The sequence below is a fragment of the Anomaloglossus baeobatrachus genome, chromosome 5, assembly GCF_048569485.1.
Source record: "Anomaloglossus baeobatrachus isolate aAnoBae1 chromosome 5, aAnoBae1.hap1, whole genome shotgun sequence".
NCBI classification, from domain to species: domain Eukaryota; kingdom Metazoa; phylum Chordata; class Amphibia; order Anura; family Aromobatidae; genus Anomaloglossus; species Anomaloglossus baeobatrachus.
The window spans coordinates 49,343,711-49,356,961 of NC_134357.1; the positions used below are offsets into that span (position 1 = coordinate 49,343,711).

The window sequence follows — 13,251 nt, forward strand, 5'->3', positions numbered from 1 at the left end:
TGCTAGTATAATGGCTTAGTAACAATGAGTTGGAGTGTGCAATGCAGGCAGAGTTGCTGCAAATATCTTTGCACTAGTGGGACTATACAGAAGTCCAATAGCCACGTTTAGGATGCCACTAGGTACACTCAGTGTTTGCTAGTATAATGGCTTAGCTACAATGAGTTTGAGTGTGCAATGCAGGCAAACGTGCTGCAAATATCTTTGCACTAGTGGGACTATACAGAAGTCCAATAGCCACGTTTAGGATGCCACTAGGTACACTCAGTGTTTGCTAGTATAATGGCTTAGTAACAATGAGTTGGAGTGTGCAATGCAGGCAGAGGTGCTGCAAATATCTTTGCACTAGTGGGACTATACAGAAGTTCAATAGCCACGTTTAGGATGCCACTAGGTACACTCAGTGTTTGCTAGTATAATGGCTTAGCTACAATGAGTTTGAGTGTGCAATGCAGGCAGACGTGCTGCAAATATCTTTGCACTAGTGGGACTATACAGAAGTCCAATAGCCACGTTTAGGATGACACTAGGTACACTCAGTGTTTGCTAGTATAATGGCTTAGCTACAATGAGTTTGAGTGTGCAATGCAGGCAGAGGTGCTGCAAATATCTTTGCACTAGTGGGACTATACAGAAGTCCAATAGCCACGTTTAGGATGCCACTAGGTACACTCAGTGTTTGCTAGTATAATGGCTTAGTAACAATGAGTTGGAGTGTGCAATGCAGGCAGAGGTGCTGCAAATATCTTTGCACTAGTGGGACTATACAGAAGTTCAATAGCCACGTTTAGGATGCCACTAGGTACACTCAGTGTTTGCTAGTATAATGGCTTAGCTACAATGAGTTGGAGTGTGCAATGCAGGCAGACGTGCTGCAAATGTCTTTGCACTAGTGGGACTATACAGAAGTCTAATAGCCACGTTTAGGAGGCCACTAGGTACACTCAGTGTTGCTAGTATAATGGCCTAATAACAATGAGTTGGAGTGTGCAAAGGACAGGAGGGTACAGTGCCAGGGTTGTGGGTCTCTGGGTAGAGGAATGGAAGCCTGCCTTTCTTTCCCTCCTAATGGGGAAATGCAGCGAGGAAATCCCTGACCTTAGCTACACAGACGCTGTCATCTTGTGTAGCTGTTAAACTCTGTTTTCAGGACCTGTCACCTATGGCTCTGACCCTGCCGGTACGAGCCCTTAAAAGGACTGATAGAAAGTGCTCTCCCTAAGCTGTCCAGCGCTGTGTATGGAGCGCATACAGCAGTATCGGCGATAGGACTCAGGACGGAGCTGCGCCAGTGATGTCTGACACCAAGGACGCAGAAGGCAGATAATGGCGTGCTGGAGGAAAATGTCCGTTTTTATAATGCAGGGACATGTGACATGGACATCCTATCACACATGCCGTTGCTTCTCTGGCTAAAAGTCCATTTAGCTGTGTGTGTGTCTGGGATTGGCTGACATGCTGGCCCTCCCCACTACACGCGCGCGCTTAGGAAAGGAAGACAAGGAAAAAAAAAAAAAAAATGACGATCGCCATTAGCCATACAGCAGTGATCTGAAGGCGCTGTTCCCGCACACTATACACTGAAATTTCATAATAGTGTGAGTCACAGAGTGACTTACACTATTACAGCGGAAAGCTAGCTAGAAATTAGCTGTTTTTTTTGCTGCTAGAACCGTTCTCGAACGTATCTAGAACTATCGAGCTTTTGCAAAAAGCTCGAGTTCTAGTTCGATCTAGAACAGCCCCCAAAATCACTCGAGCCTCGAACTGGAGAACCTCGAACCGCGCTCAACTCTATTTATCACCTGAGGGTTTAGCTTTTACGACAATTAACAACTTAGACAAATTCACACTCATAAAGGATGTCTACTTATTATGCAGACAATTGGCTTTAAAACTTCTATACCCACAACCGCCACAGGATGAAAGATCTGCAATCCAAGACTTCATTGCTCTCCTGGAAGAGGGTGAGGATGGTTTAGGGAAGAAAATCACCTTTCCAGGCAGAAAACTTTCACAGGCCACATCATCTTTCTCGCTTTTCTCAGCCACATCATCTTTCTCGCTTTTCTCAGCCATTCAAATCTTCTCTGACATGGTATGAAGAGATATTCAGAATCTCAAACTTGATACTAAGAGACATAATAACTTTTCAGCTGAGGAAAAATGGGCACTGATAAGTTTAAAAAACAATAGCTTTATTATCAAAGAAGCAGACAAAGGTGAAAATATTGTTCTTGGGCCTGTTGAGTTATACACCAAAGAAACCCCACACTGAACATGTCTTGTTACCAGGTCCTACCATCAGATTCTACGTCTACTTTTAAGATCAATATTGATTGCTTGTTCTCAAGGGTATTCCATTATAACATTATAACAAATAATGGAGGAAAAAAGGGTTAAAAGCCACACTGCCATTGAAGGAAGATGAAGGATCTTGGAAAGCGATTTATTCAATGTGTTTCAGGGTGGATACTTCTTCATCAGGACAATCAAGTCCTGATGAAGGAGTGTCCACTCCAAAATGTGTTGACTAAAACACGTTCCAGGATCAAGGATTCAACTTCCTTTAACTGCAGCGTGTCTTTTAACCTTTTTTTCTCCATTGTTTGCCTTTCATGTTGTTGGGGCTACTGCAGTCGTTGATTGTGCTATTACTGTGGTTGTGTCCTAGACAATCCATCCAAATGATTGTTAATGATTGTTGTATGTATACCCTCTTTCACTGTAAAGTGCCATGGAATAAATGGCGCTCTAAAAATAAATAATAATAATAATAATAATAATAATGAGCAAGTTCTTGCCTTTGATCATTTCATCATATTCACAGATAAGACCCTATTGTGCTTGTCATTCCATATTTAGTAGCATTATAACAAAAATATAATTGGATTTCCTTTCTACTCAACACCCGATCTTTCCCACCTTTTACATGGTTCCGAAAGTGCACAAATCTCTTAAAAAAACCACTGGGTAGGCCTATTGTCTCCTATATGGTGGACTTTTTGAATGTCCATGCATCTACTGGGAATTTTATCTTCAACCAATGGTGTTTTCCTTTGGCAGACCTCATCCAACACTTTGATGCCCATCACATTTTGGGAAATAAGAGCCTTTACCTATTTTTTGGATGCACACCACAGTAACAGAAAGGATGATTCGTTCATTTTGGACTTATTATTTTAGTCTTAATCAATAACTACTTTGATTTTTATCATGTTTTTTTTACAGACAGACTTCAGGTACAGCAATGGGGGCATGCTGCTCCCCTGCTTATACCAACCTTTTCTTAACATGGTGGGAAGAGACACAGGTATGATAATTGGCAACATTTCAACACAATATATTTAGCTGGTATCGTTTCATAGACGACATCCTGTTACTCTGGAAGGATATTCTGGAAGATTGCAAACTATTTCTACTTTAAATAATAACCCTTTGAACATTACTTTGATGTCCCATTTTTCATAATCTTTTGTAGACTTTTTTGATCCTAACATCACATTGAAAAGCACATCCATTGGGATGACATTGTTTGGGAAACCAATGGCTACTAACATCCTGCTGTATAACAGAAGTTTTCATTTCATCAAATCATCAAATCACATTTATGGAACATCACTCCTAAATGAAAGTGCTTATATCTTTGATGAAATTGCAGCAACATCGAACTTTTCAAGACCCATACTTGTGACCTCCCGAACAGGTCCGACAGTAGGCAGTATCCTCAAAAAGTGTTCTCTAAGTCATACCAAACACTGATTCTACAGTAATCGTAGGGAAATTCTCACACCAACATCATGAGAAACCCCAAGAACTAATAATATTATTACCTCATACAATAACCAAGGGCAGGACGTCAGCCACATTCTTAATAGAATTGGGGTATCCTACTAAGTGAACCAAGACTGTCACAATTTATTTCAACAATGCTAAGGGTGAAATCACAAAGAGAGCAAATACACACTAACAATAGAGGTGGCCATGTGGCGAAGTAATTATTACGCTGGAAGTCGAAATGCATTTTTGAATTGCAGAGTCTGACGCCACAAAGTCTTAATGAGGAGTTGTTATATACTGGCTTTTACAAACAGAATTAGGGACTACTTTAACCTTCATCAGGCTGCATAATTTTACAACGTTAACAGTGACCCCTTATCTCGGAAGGGGGTGGAGATATATTATTGAAATTTGGCCAATATTTTCTGGATCAAAACTGCAGAGCTGTCACGAAATTTCAGCCCTCTACGGCTTTTGGAAAAAAAAATGTATTGCAATTTTAAAACTGAATAGTTACAATTGTACCTATTCAGCCGGACGAAGGTTAACATCTTACCATTGTGTAGCCTATATGGGCTCAAAATTGAGTGAACATTAGTAATATTTTGCGGATACTATTAAGGCTATTCACTATGCTTACTGATTTGAACATGAATTCTTATTTATATTAATCTTGCTTTTAACATTCTTGCTTTCTTAACTCACAAGATCTTAACAAAACATCCAATACCAGATCTTATTTTTTCACTGAAGATTGGAGATAATTTTTCGCTACTAATGATTCATAAAATTATATTTATTAAGTCACACTGAATTTCAGGTTCCATCATCAGTAATCAAACATTGCTCATATTAATCAATGCTTAGGGAAAAATTAATCTTCCCCATGCTAGCACACACACACACTATATATATATATATATATATATATATATAATATATATATATATATATATATACACACACTCACATATATACACTGTGCAAAAAAAAATAAAGGGCACACTAAATACAAAATAGTTGTTTAAATGTTCCCTTTATTTTCTTGAGCAGTATATATATATATATAAATATATATATATATATATATATTTTTATATATATATATATATATATATATATATATATAATACACACAGTATATACAGTATATATTTATTCATAATCATTATATCATTACTTCAACTATCCTCATGTTTTTCATTGTAAGCAGAACCAACTCTTTTTGTCTATTTTAAGGGTCATTGTTAATTCAAAGCAATGACCATTATAGGTGCATGTTTTTATGTAATCCATTGTTTTGGACAACTAAATTGTTTTATATATCCTTATTTTGTTGGTTTTCATTGAAATATGACATGTATTCTTCCTATATATATATTTTGAGAGTGATATATTCTCTTTGAATGCACACATGTTAAATTTAGATTGACCATTCTAACGATACAAAACTTTACCAATACGGTGCATGTGCATTAAAGGAACTTTACCATCCAAAGAATAATATATATGTCTCATACCGCAAGTGTTCTTCATGATTTGTCTTTTGTGGCTATATACTTGTATATATATATATATATATATATATATATATATATATATATATATATATGCATATATATATAATGTATACCTATATATATATATATATATATATATATGCTGTATATATATACAGTATGGATCATGCTGGATTAGTCCATCCTCAAATATCAAAAATATCTATTTATTTATATCTACACCTACCTTTAATATGTAAATATTGGTGCATTTTTCATATAGCATTGTACTACAGAAAAGTAGTTTTTAGCCACTGAGGCCCTCTTGTGGCAACATCATAATCAAACATCATAACCCTTATCTTGTTGTATCTGTATTTCAATATAACTAATTAACTGCAATGTGACCCTTTAATGGTGACACCATAATGGTATAGCAGTTTCCACGTTCTATTGGTTTATACTTGTATTATGGTGCCAACGATCATAATCATATACAGTATGAATTGCCCTATATTCATTGAAGATCCATGTCTGGCACGCATGCGCTGCAATACTCACCATTCTGTTCAATGCACGCATGCGCTATATATCTACCCAATTCTGCTAAACACTGTGCATGCGTTGCGCACATGACATTGGGATCTACATGGAAAAGTGTCATATTCTAGGAGCCTTAGCAAATGCATTGTAAGAAATCTTTGCTGTAGGCCAGCACATCCTGCGCTTGCACTGTAATGTATTTGGCATGTCCTCTCTGTGGAGACATTTTCCAGGCCATTACCAGATTATATGTGCTGGTCGCCTCTGCAGCTAATCTTGATTAGGTAATTAATGTATCTATATATACCAGTGTGACGCCCTGGCAAAACCAGGTACTCACAGATAGGCCCCCGCATAACACCATCCCTCACTTAGGTAACACACAGCCGACCTGAAACCGTAGTCACGCCCCCTTAGGGAAAGATGGACACACCAGTGGGCGGGACCAGGCGGTTGGGACATGCCCACCTAGGGCTCTAGACAACCCGGGGCGGAAAAACAAACAGTTTAAGCTTAGAGTTCATGTTGAGAGGAGTGGAAGCTGGGGCTAGGTGTAGTCCCAGCAGGAGGACAAGCTCAAATTGAATGGTGCCAGGGTTTGAGCCCTGGTACCTTGACTAGGTGGCAGACAGTGGTCTCCGTCAGCAGGAGATGGGAAGACGGCTCGGCAGATCCGAGGTGGACCAGGACAGGGTTGTAGCCCGCCGGTACCGACACGGAGAACTGACCCGGAAATCGGAGCACAGAGGGGGTACTCGGACCCTGAAGCCAGGACCGAAACCAGAGGCCTAGCTAATTAACCGATTGAGGACATGATTATAGGTCCTGTCCCACCCAAAGTCCCTAAAAGAAGACAACAGCCCACCGATAGGGATCAGGCCACCAGCACCTTGGTTTACCAAAAGACTCGTGTGATTCATTTACTGTGAGTAACCAAGCATCCACCCGCACGTCCGGGCGCGCCGGCCCTTGCCATCACTATACCCTGCACAAAGACACTGGGTCCCGGGGCAACCATCCCTACCCACGGAAGGGTTAAGATCCAGCTGCCACTACACCTCCCCCGGGTGCCCCACAACAGCAGCGGTGGTGTCCCACCTCACCACACACCGTGGGTGGCGTCATGAACTTAATACGGCCTAGCCCGTACATCTACGTCCCCCCTTTTTTATTCAGCGTGACCGCGAGACCCCAGGGTCTGGAGACCCTCGAGCCACCCACAGAAGGTCCGGGTCCGAGCAGCGGCGGCTGCTGGCATGGGGGCGGCAGACTAGAACACTGGCCATGGGTGCCCTGCAGAATTTGCCCCTGATGAAGTTGCATTTGTAGTGGCGATACACGTTTGGTACACCTCCATCTGTCGTCTATCCTCTATAGGTTTCCTTCATTTGGTATCTTTCCATAGTGATATTTTTTCATATTGGTTGTGCTAGTATTTGCTTTATGGGCTGCTTTTGCAGTCTTCTGTATTTTTTGCAGCATAGAAATTAACGTACGCCTTATTTTTCTACACAGTAGCAGATTATTCACACATCACACAGCATAGAGCAGTGTTTCTCCACAAACAGATTTTAGGTGCTATTGTGAAATATTAACACCTTTGTCTCTCATCTCTTTGCACTACATGCTAATTAAGAGGGTACGGCTGTTATAAGGTTGTATGCATATATTATACTTTGCAATGTTGTAGCAATAATCACACCAATTATATGTCATCTAAGGTTACGCTGTATAGACAGATGGGGAAGACCAGAGTCCTTTACAGACTTGGTTTGTTCTTCTCTAAGGTCGTTTAGCGTGCCTTTTAAATGTTTATACAAAGGGCACTTTTTGCTAATTTTATTACTAATAAAACTTAAGTATTTTAAGATGATCACTTGTGTATAGATACCTATTTTGTCTTATTGCATCCTCACTGCAGCCAATCAGTGATCTCAGTGGCGCTGAGATGCTCATGCCGTCTACTAGGGCAGACCTGATGAGCTCAGTGATTAACGGCAGCGCTGCCGTGTGGTGCTTTATGGAGCATTAGTGTCATGGCTGGGGATAGAAGCTGTACCGACTGTATAGGACAACACAAAGGGAAGGGGAAAGGAATGCCCTATAGCTTGAGAGAGGGTGGTAAGTGGTGACCCCTGACAACAACCTGCAGCTCACCCTCAACCCTATACTGGTTCTGCACTTGTCGCCAAGCAGGAATACCTCACCCTAGGCAATCCCTGATCTGGGCACTAAGTAAGGATGGAGAGTATGAGCTCTTTTCCACTTTGACTAAAGAAAGACACAAGGGAACAATACAGGGGATACACAAAAACAATCACCAAAGCCCTCGTAGATAGCAAAAGACAACACCTATCTGAGCTGCAGCAACCATAGACGTCTGGAGCAACAAAAGATGACTTCTCCAGATCTCTGCAAGGAACACACTATAAACTGCACCCAAACCATCCCAGGGTGAGGATAATAAAGGAAGTAAGAGGATGGCAACTGAGAGGAAAAACTGACAGTTTCCCAGGGTCCTAGAGTTCACATCTGCACAAATAGGGAACAGATAACACGTGCCGTCAATCTCTGGGATTTTCTAACACTCGCTGCCTCTGGATTGTCAGCTGGCTGTGACAATTAGAATAAGGACTGCTTATGAGTCATAAAGCTAGTAAAAATCTATATTTATAACCAGCAAGCACTCACTTTAAGATTTGGGTGTCCAATAAACTGACTATTGTAGCCTGAAAAGAAGTCAAAGATTTTTATTTCAATGTAAAAATAAGTATATGAAGCACTTGTAATGTTAGGTAAGAACTTTACATTGTACGGCAATTATATTTAACAGAACAGGCAAAAAAAAGTTGTCACAATAGATGAGTGAACCCAAGGTTCGATGTTCGTACCGATCAAAGAATTTACAAAAAAATCAGAGTTTGGATTTTGAGTTCAGATGCTTTACGTATGCAAACCTCGTGAGAGAGAACACCGCTGTGCTCGGGTACACTCGGTGCTCAACCCAGTACACGCTGTTTGCAGTGTTTGAATGGCTCGCAATAGAGGTAACAACAGCGTGATCGGATGTAGTGTGCATCCAAAAAAAAATTGAAAAACCCTGCTCACCCGCCCCCGGAAGTGTTCTCTAATGGCTGGCTGCATGTGGGTGGAGACCTGAACTGCCTAATTAGTGACTTCCACTGGGGTTCAATCAGGACAAGTCTGGGTCCCTAACTGAACGCCCACGGGTCTGCTCATCACTATTTGTCACTGAATGAGGACCACATTTTGTTAGTGTAATTTCTTTAACTATTTATAATTTACAATAGTGTTTAGAAATGTGTTAGTTATTTGAATTGTAGTTAAGATTCATCTAAATAAATATCAGAAAGTTAATATAACAAACTATTCTGCTTCTTTATATTTGCAAAAACAATAATGTTTCAAAGTACTGATCCTTTTATATATTAATTATACAGTATATCACACAACTTAATACACCCCTCACATTTTTATAAATGTTTTATTGTATTTTTTCATGGGACAACACTGAAGATCTGACCCTGTGAAGCAATGTACAGTAGTCAATGTGCAGCTTGTATAAGTGTTAATTTGGTGTCCTCTAAATAAATGAACACACCGCCTTTAATGTCTAAAGCACTGGCAATAAACGTGAGTACACCGCTAAGTGAAAATGGCCAAATTGTTCCCGATGTGTCAATATTTTATGGAGCCACCATTATTTTTACGCACTATCTTAATATTAATGAGGTTCACTAGAGCTTCACAGGAGCCACTGGATCCTCTTCCATCCTCCTTAACAATATGGCGGATGGATGTTAGGGACCTTGCACTTTTCCACTTCTGTTTCATGAGGCTCCACAGATGCTCAATAAGGTTTAGGTCTGGAGACATGACTTTACTTTCAGTTTCTTTAGCAAGGCAGTGGTCATCTTTAAGGTGTGTGTTGGGGTTGTTATGTTGGAATTCTGCACTGCAGTTCAGTTTCCGGAGGGAGGGGATCATGATCTGCTTCAGTATGTCACAGTACATTGGCATTCATGGTTCCCTCAATAAACTGTAGCTCCCCACAGTTGGCAGCACTGATGCAGCCATAAACCGTGACACCCCCACCACCATGCATGACTGTAGGCAGGACACATTTGTCTTTGTACACCTCAACTGGTTGCACCCTTTATGCTTGACACTATGCAAACCAAATAGGTTTATCTTGGTCTCATCAGATCACAGGACATGGTTTGTCCTTAGTTTTCTTGTCTTTAGTAAACTTTTTGCAATGTTTCTTGTGCATCATCTTTAGAAGAAGCTTCCTTCTGGGATGACAGCCATTCAAACCAATTTGATGCAGTGTGTGACATGTGACGTATGGTCTGAACACTGACAGACTGACCTCCTACTCCTTTAAGTTCTGTAGTAAACCTGGCAATAATCATACGTCTCTTTGAAAAGACAATCTCTGGATACGACACTGAGAACATGCACTCAACCTCTTTGGTCAACCATGGCGAGGAGTGGAACTTGTCTTGTTAAACCTCTGTATGGTCTTGGCCACTGTGCTGCAGCTCAGTATCAGGGTGTCGGCAATCTTCTTATAGCCTTGGCCATCTTTATGTAGAGCAATAATTTTTCTTTTTTTTTTGATCCTCAGAGGATTCTTTTTTTGCCATCAGGCGCCATGTTGAACTTCCAGTGACCAGTATGAGAGAGTATGAGTATGAGACCTTGTAACACAAATGAGTCACATTACACCAGGGAGGGAACATGGCTAACTTAGCATAATTTGTCCATTAACACTAAGGGGTGTACTCACTTTTGTTGCCAGAGGTTTAGACATTAACGGCTGTATGTTGAGTTATTTAGAGGACACCAAATTTACCGTGTTATACAAGGTGCACACTGACACTGTACATTGTATCACATGGTCACATCTTCAGTGTTGTCCCATGAAAAGATATAATAAAATATTTACGGAAATATGAGGGGTGCATTCACTTTTGTGATATATGGTATGTAGCAGTAAAAGGAAGACTTTTTGATATCATAGAAACATGAGCAACCTAAAAATTGTCATTGTCAAATTTTAATTCAGGTGGTCAAAATCATTAAGAAATGGCTCATTCCTGGGATGTTGGAAGGACTTCATGCCAAGATTTAATTTTTTTGGCTTTTATTTTTTACTCTTCAGTATGACTGAATGTTTAATGGAAATGTATACTGGATAGTTATTTTAACTGATGTGGTGAAGGACAGAATAATTTAACTAAGAGGCAAGGAAGGGTGGAGATATTAGTCGGACCAAAATGTCTTAGTCCCTACTTAGTACATTTCTAATTTATGATCTCGTTCTTCTAAAAAATTTGCTTGTGTCTACTCTTCAGGTGCTTACTTGTTATATAGATACTACAATCTGCATAGGTATGAAAACAGCACCTGACTAAGCTAAATCCAAGCAGAAAAGGTGAAACAAAGGGTCAGTTTAAAAAAAAAAAAATTGTTTTAGTTAATTAATTAAAATACAAATTAATGTATAAATATAAAATATGAACGTAACTCAAAAATTGGGACACATAATGGGCCAAAGAAGTAACATTTCTAATATTATCAATAAATAATGCTGAATAAATAATTGCAGTAGCTTTTAATAATCACACAGTATAATATAATTAAAGCAAAGGTATACCATAGCACCTAGGGGAAAATACACTGTTATAACAGTTAATGATATATTACAAATCTAAAGGCTGCTTTACACGCAGCGACATCGCTAGCGATGTTGCTGGTGAAAGCACCCTCCCCCGTCGGTTGTGCGTTACGGGCAAATCGCTGCCCGTGGCGCACAGCACCGCTAACACCCGTCACACATACTTACCTTCCTAGCGACGTCGCTGTGGCCGGCAAACCGCCTCCTTTCTAAGGGGGCGATTCGTGAGGCTTCACAGCGGCGTCACTAAGCGGCCGCCCAATAGAAGCGGAGGGACGGAGATGAGCGGCCGTAACATCCCGCTCACCTCCTTCCTTCCTCATTACTGGTGGCCGCAGGTAAGGAGATGTTCCTCGTTCCTGCGGTGTCACACATAGCGATGTGTGCTGCCGCAGGAACGACGAACAACCTGCGTCCTGCAACAGCAACGATATTTGGGATTAGAACGACGTGTCAACGATCAATGATTAGGTGAGTAATTTTGATCGTTACCGGTTGTTCGTGCGGTTCACATGCAACGATGTCGCTAATGAGGCCGGATGTGCGTCACGAATTCCGTGACCCCAATGACTTCTTGTTAGCGATGTCGTTGCATGTAACACCCCCTTAACTGCTATCTGGTCACATATCCTATCACCCAAATGCGAGTTTCGCTCAGCTTTGTCAGGGGGTATAAGTATGTCAAAGTGATCTTTTATCAAGATACACAGCCAAATCATTTTATAGTATATAAAGAAAACACTTACCAGGCAGCTGAGAGGCTTGAAGTGGTATCTTGATTGGTGATATTGTCAGCATGTGATAGGGTGAAGGCAAAGTCGTAGACAACCCTTGTAATGACTCAGATTCAATGCCCATTAATGGTGTGGGAGGCATAGTCCTGGCCCCAACAATGGCAATAGATGGGTTGTTGTTGACTGGCTTAATTCCATTCTGGCAGCTACCTGTAAAGATATTAGAAGTACTGTCTAAATATAAAGTATGACAATGCAATAAATGTACATACAGATTTACGTTTATTACTATTCTCATGGTTGATTTTCAGAAAATAGTTGATTTTTATACAATAAAGAAAGTGTTATTGCATAAAAGGGGCTGGAATAGCTAGCAAAACCCACCTATTAGATATTCCGTTGCACCTATCAATCAAATAACAGTGAATTTCACAAACTTTACTTGCCTGTATTTCAGAAAGTATACATCCGATCTCACAACTAAAGGTATGTATAGAACCAGCATGATAGTGCCAGTATAGCACTGGATATAGTTTATATAAGAAAATCCGGGTGGATGGTCCTCTTTAAAACTCCATGACTGGAGCTAGGGATTTTGGGAAAGAGAAATTGGAATAAATGTATAAATATATGCCTATGTGACCCTACCTAACACATTTTCTAGAGGATGTTTCATGGTGAACTATTGTTATTTATTCTTTCTGATATTTTAAAAAAAAAAATACTTAAAAATAACAAACAAAAAAGAAACATAATTCCTCTTGTATATTCTCTGCAATTCCACATCTTCATAGGAGATAATGCCGTACTGAAGCAGTACAAAATGCAACATGTTCTTCTTTATGAAGATGAGTGGAGCAGATCCTAAAATGTACAAGGATAAATTGACAAGCGCAGTAGGTTCATTGCAAGATTTTTTAATTAGCCAGTCATTGCGAGTTCTGGCAGCCATACATGAGGGAGAGCATATGGATTTTGTGAAAAGAACTCA

General features: G+C 40.1%; 1 protein-coding gene across 1 annotated transcript in view; it reads right to left on the reverse strand.

The window, feature by feature from the left end:
- TCERG1L (transcription elongation regulator 1 like) overlaps positions 1-13,251 on the reverse strand; it is a 320,959-nt gene that overhangs the window by 231,089 nt on the left and 76,619 nt on the right. Inside the window, exon 4 of the mRNA XM_075348474.1 lies at positions 12,273-12,470. Coding sequence (XP_075204589.1) covers positions 12,273-12,470 — 198 coding nt within the window. The remainder of the gene's footprint in view (positions 1-12,272; positions 12,471-13,251) is intronic.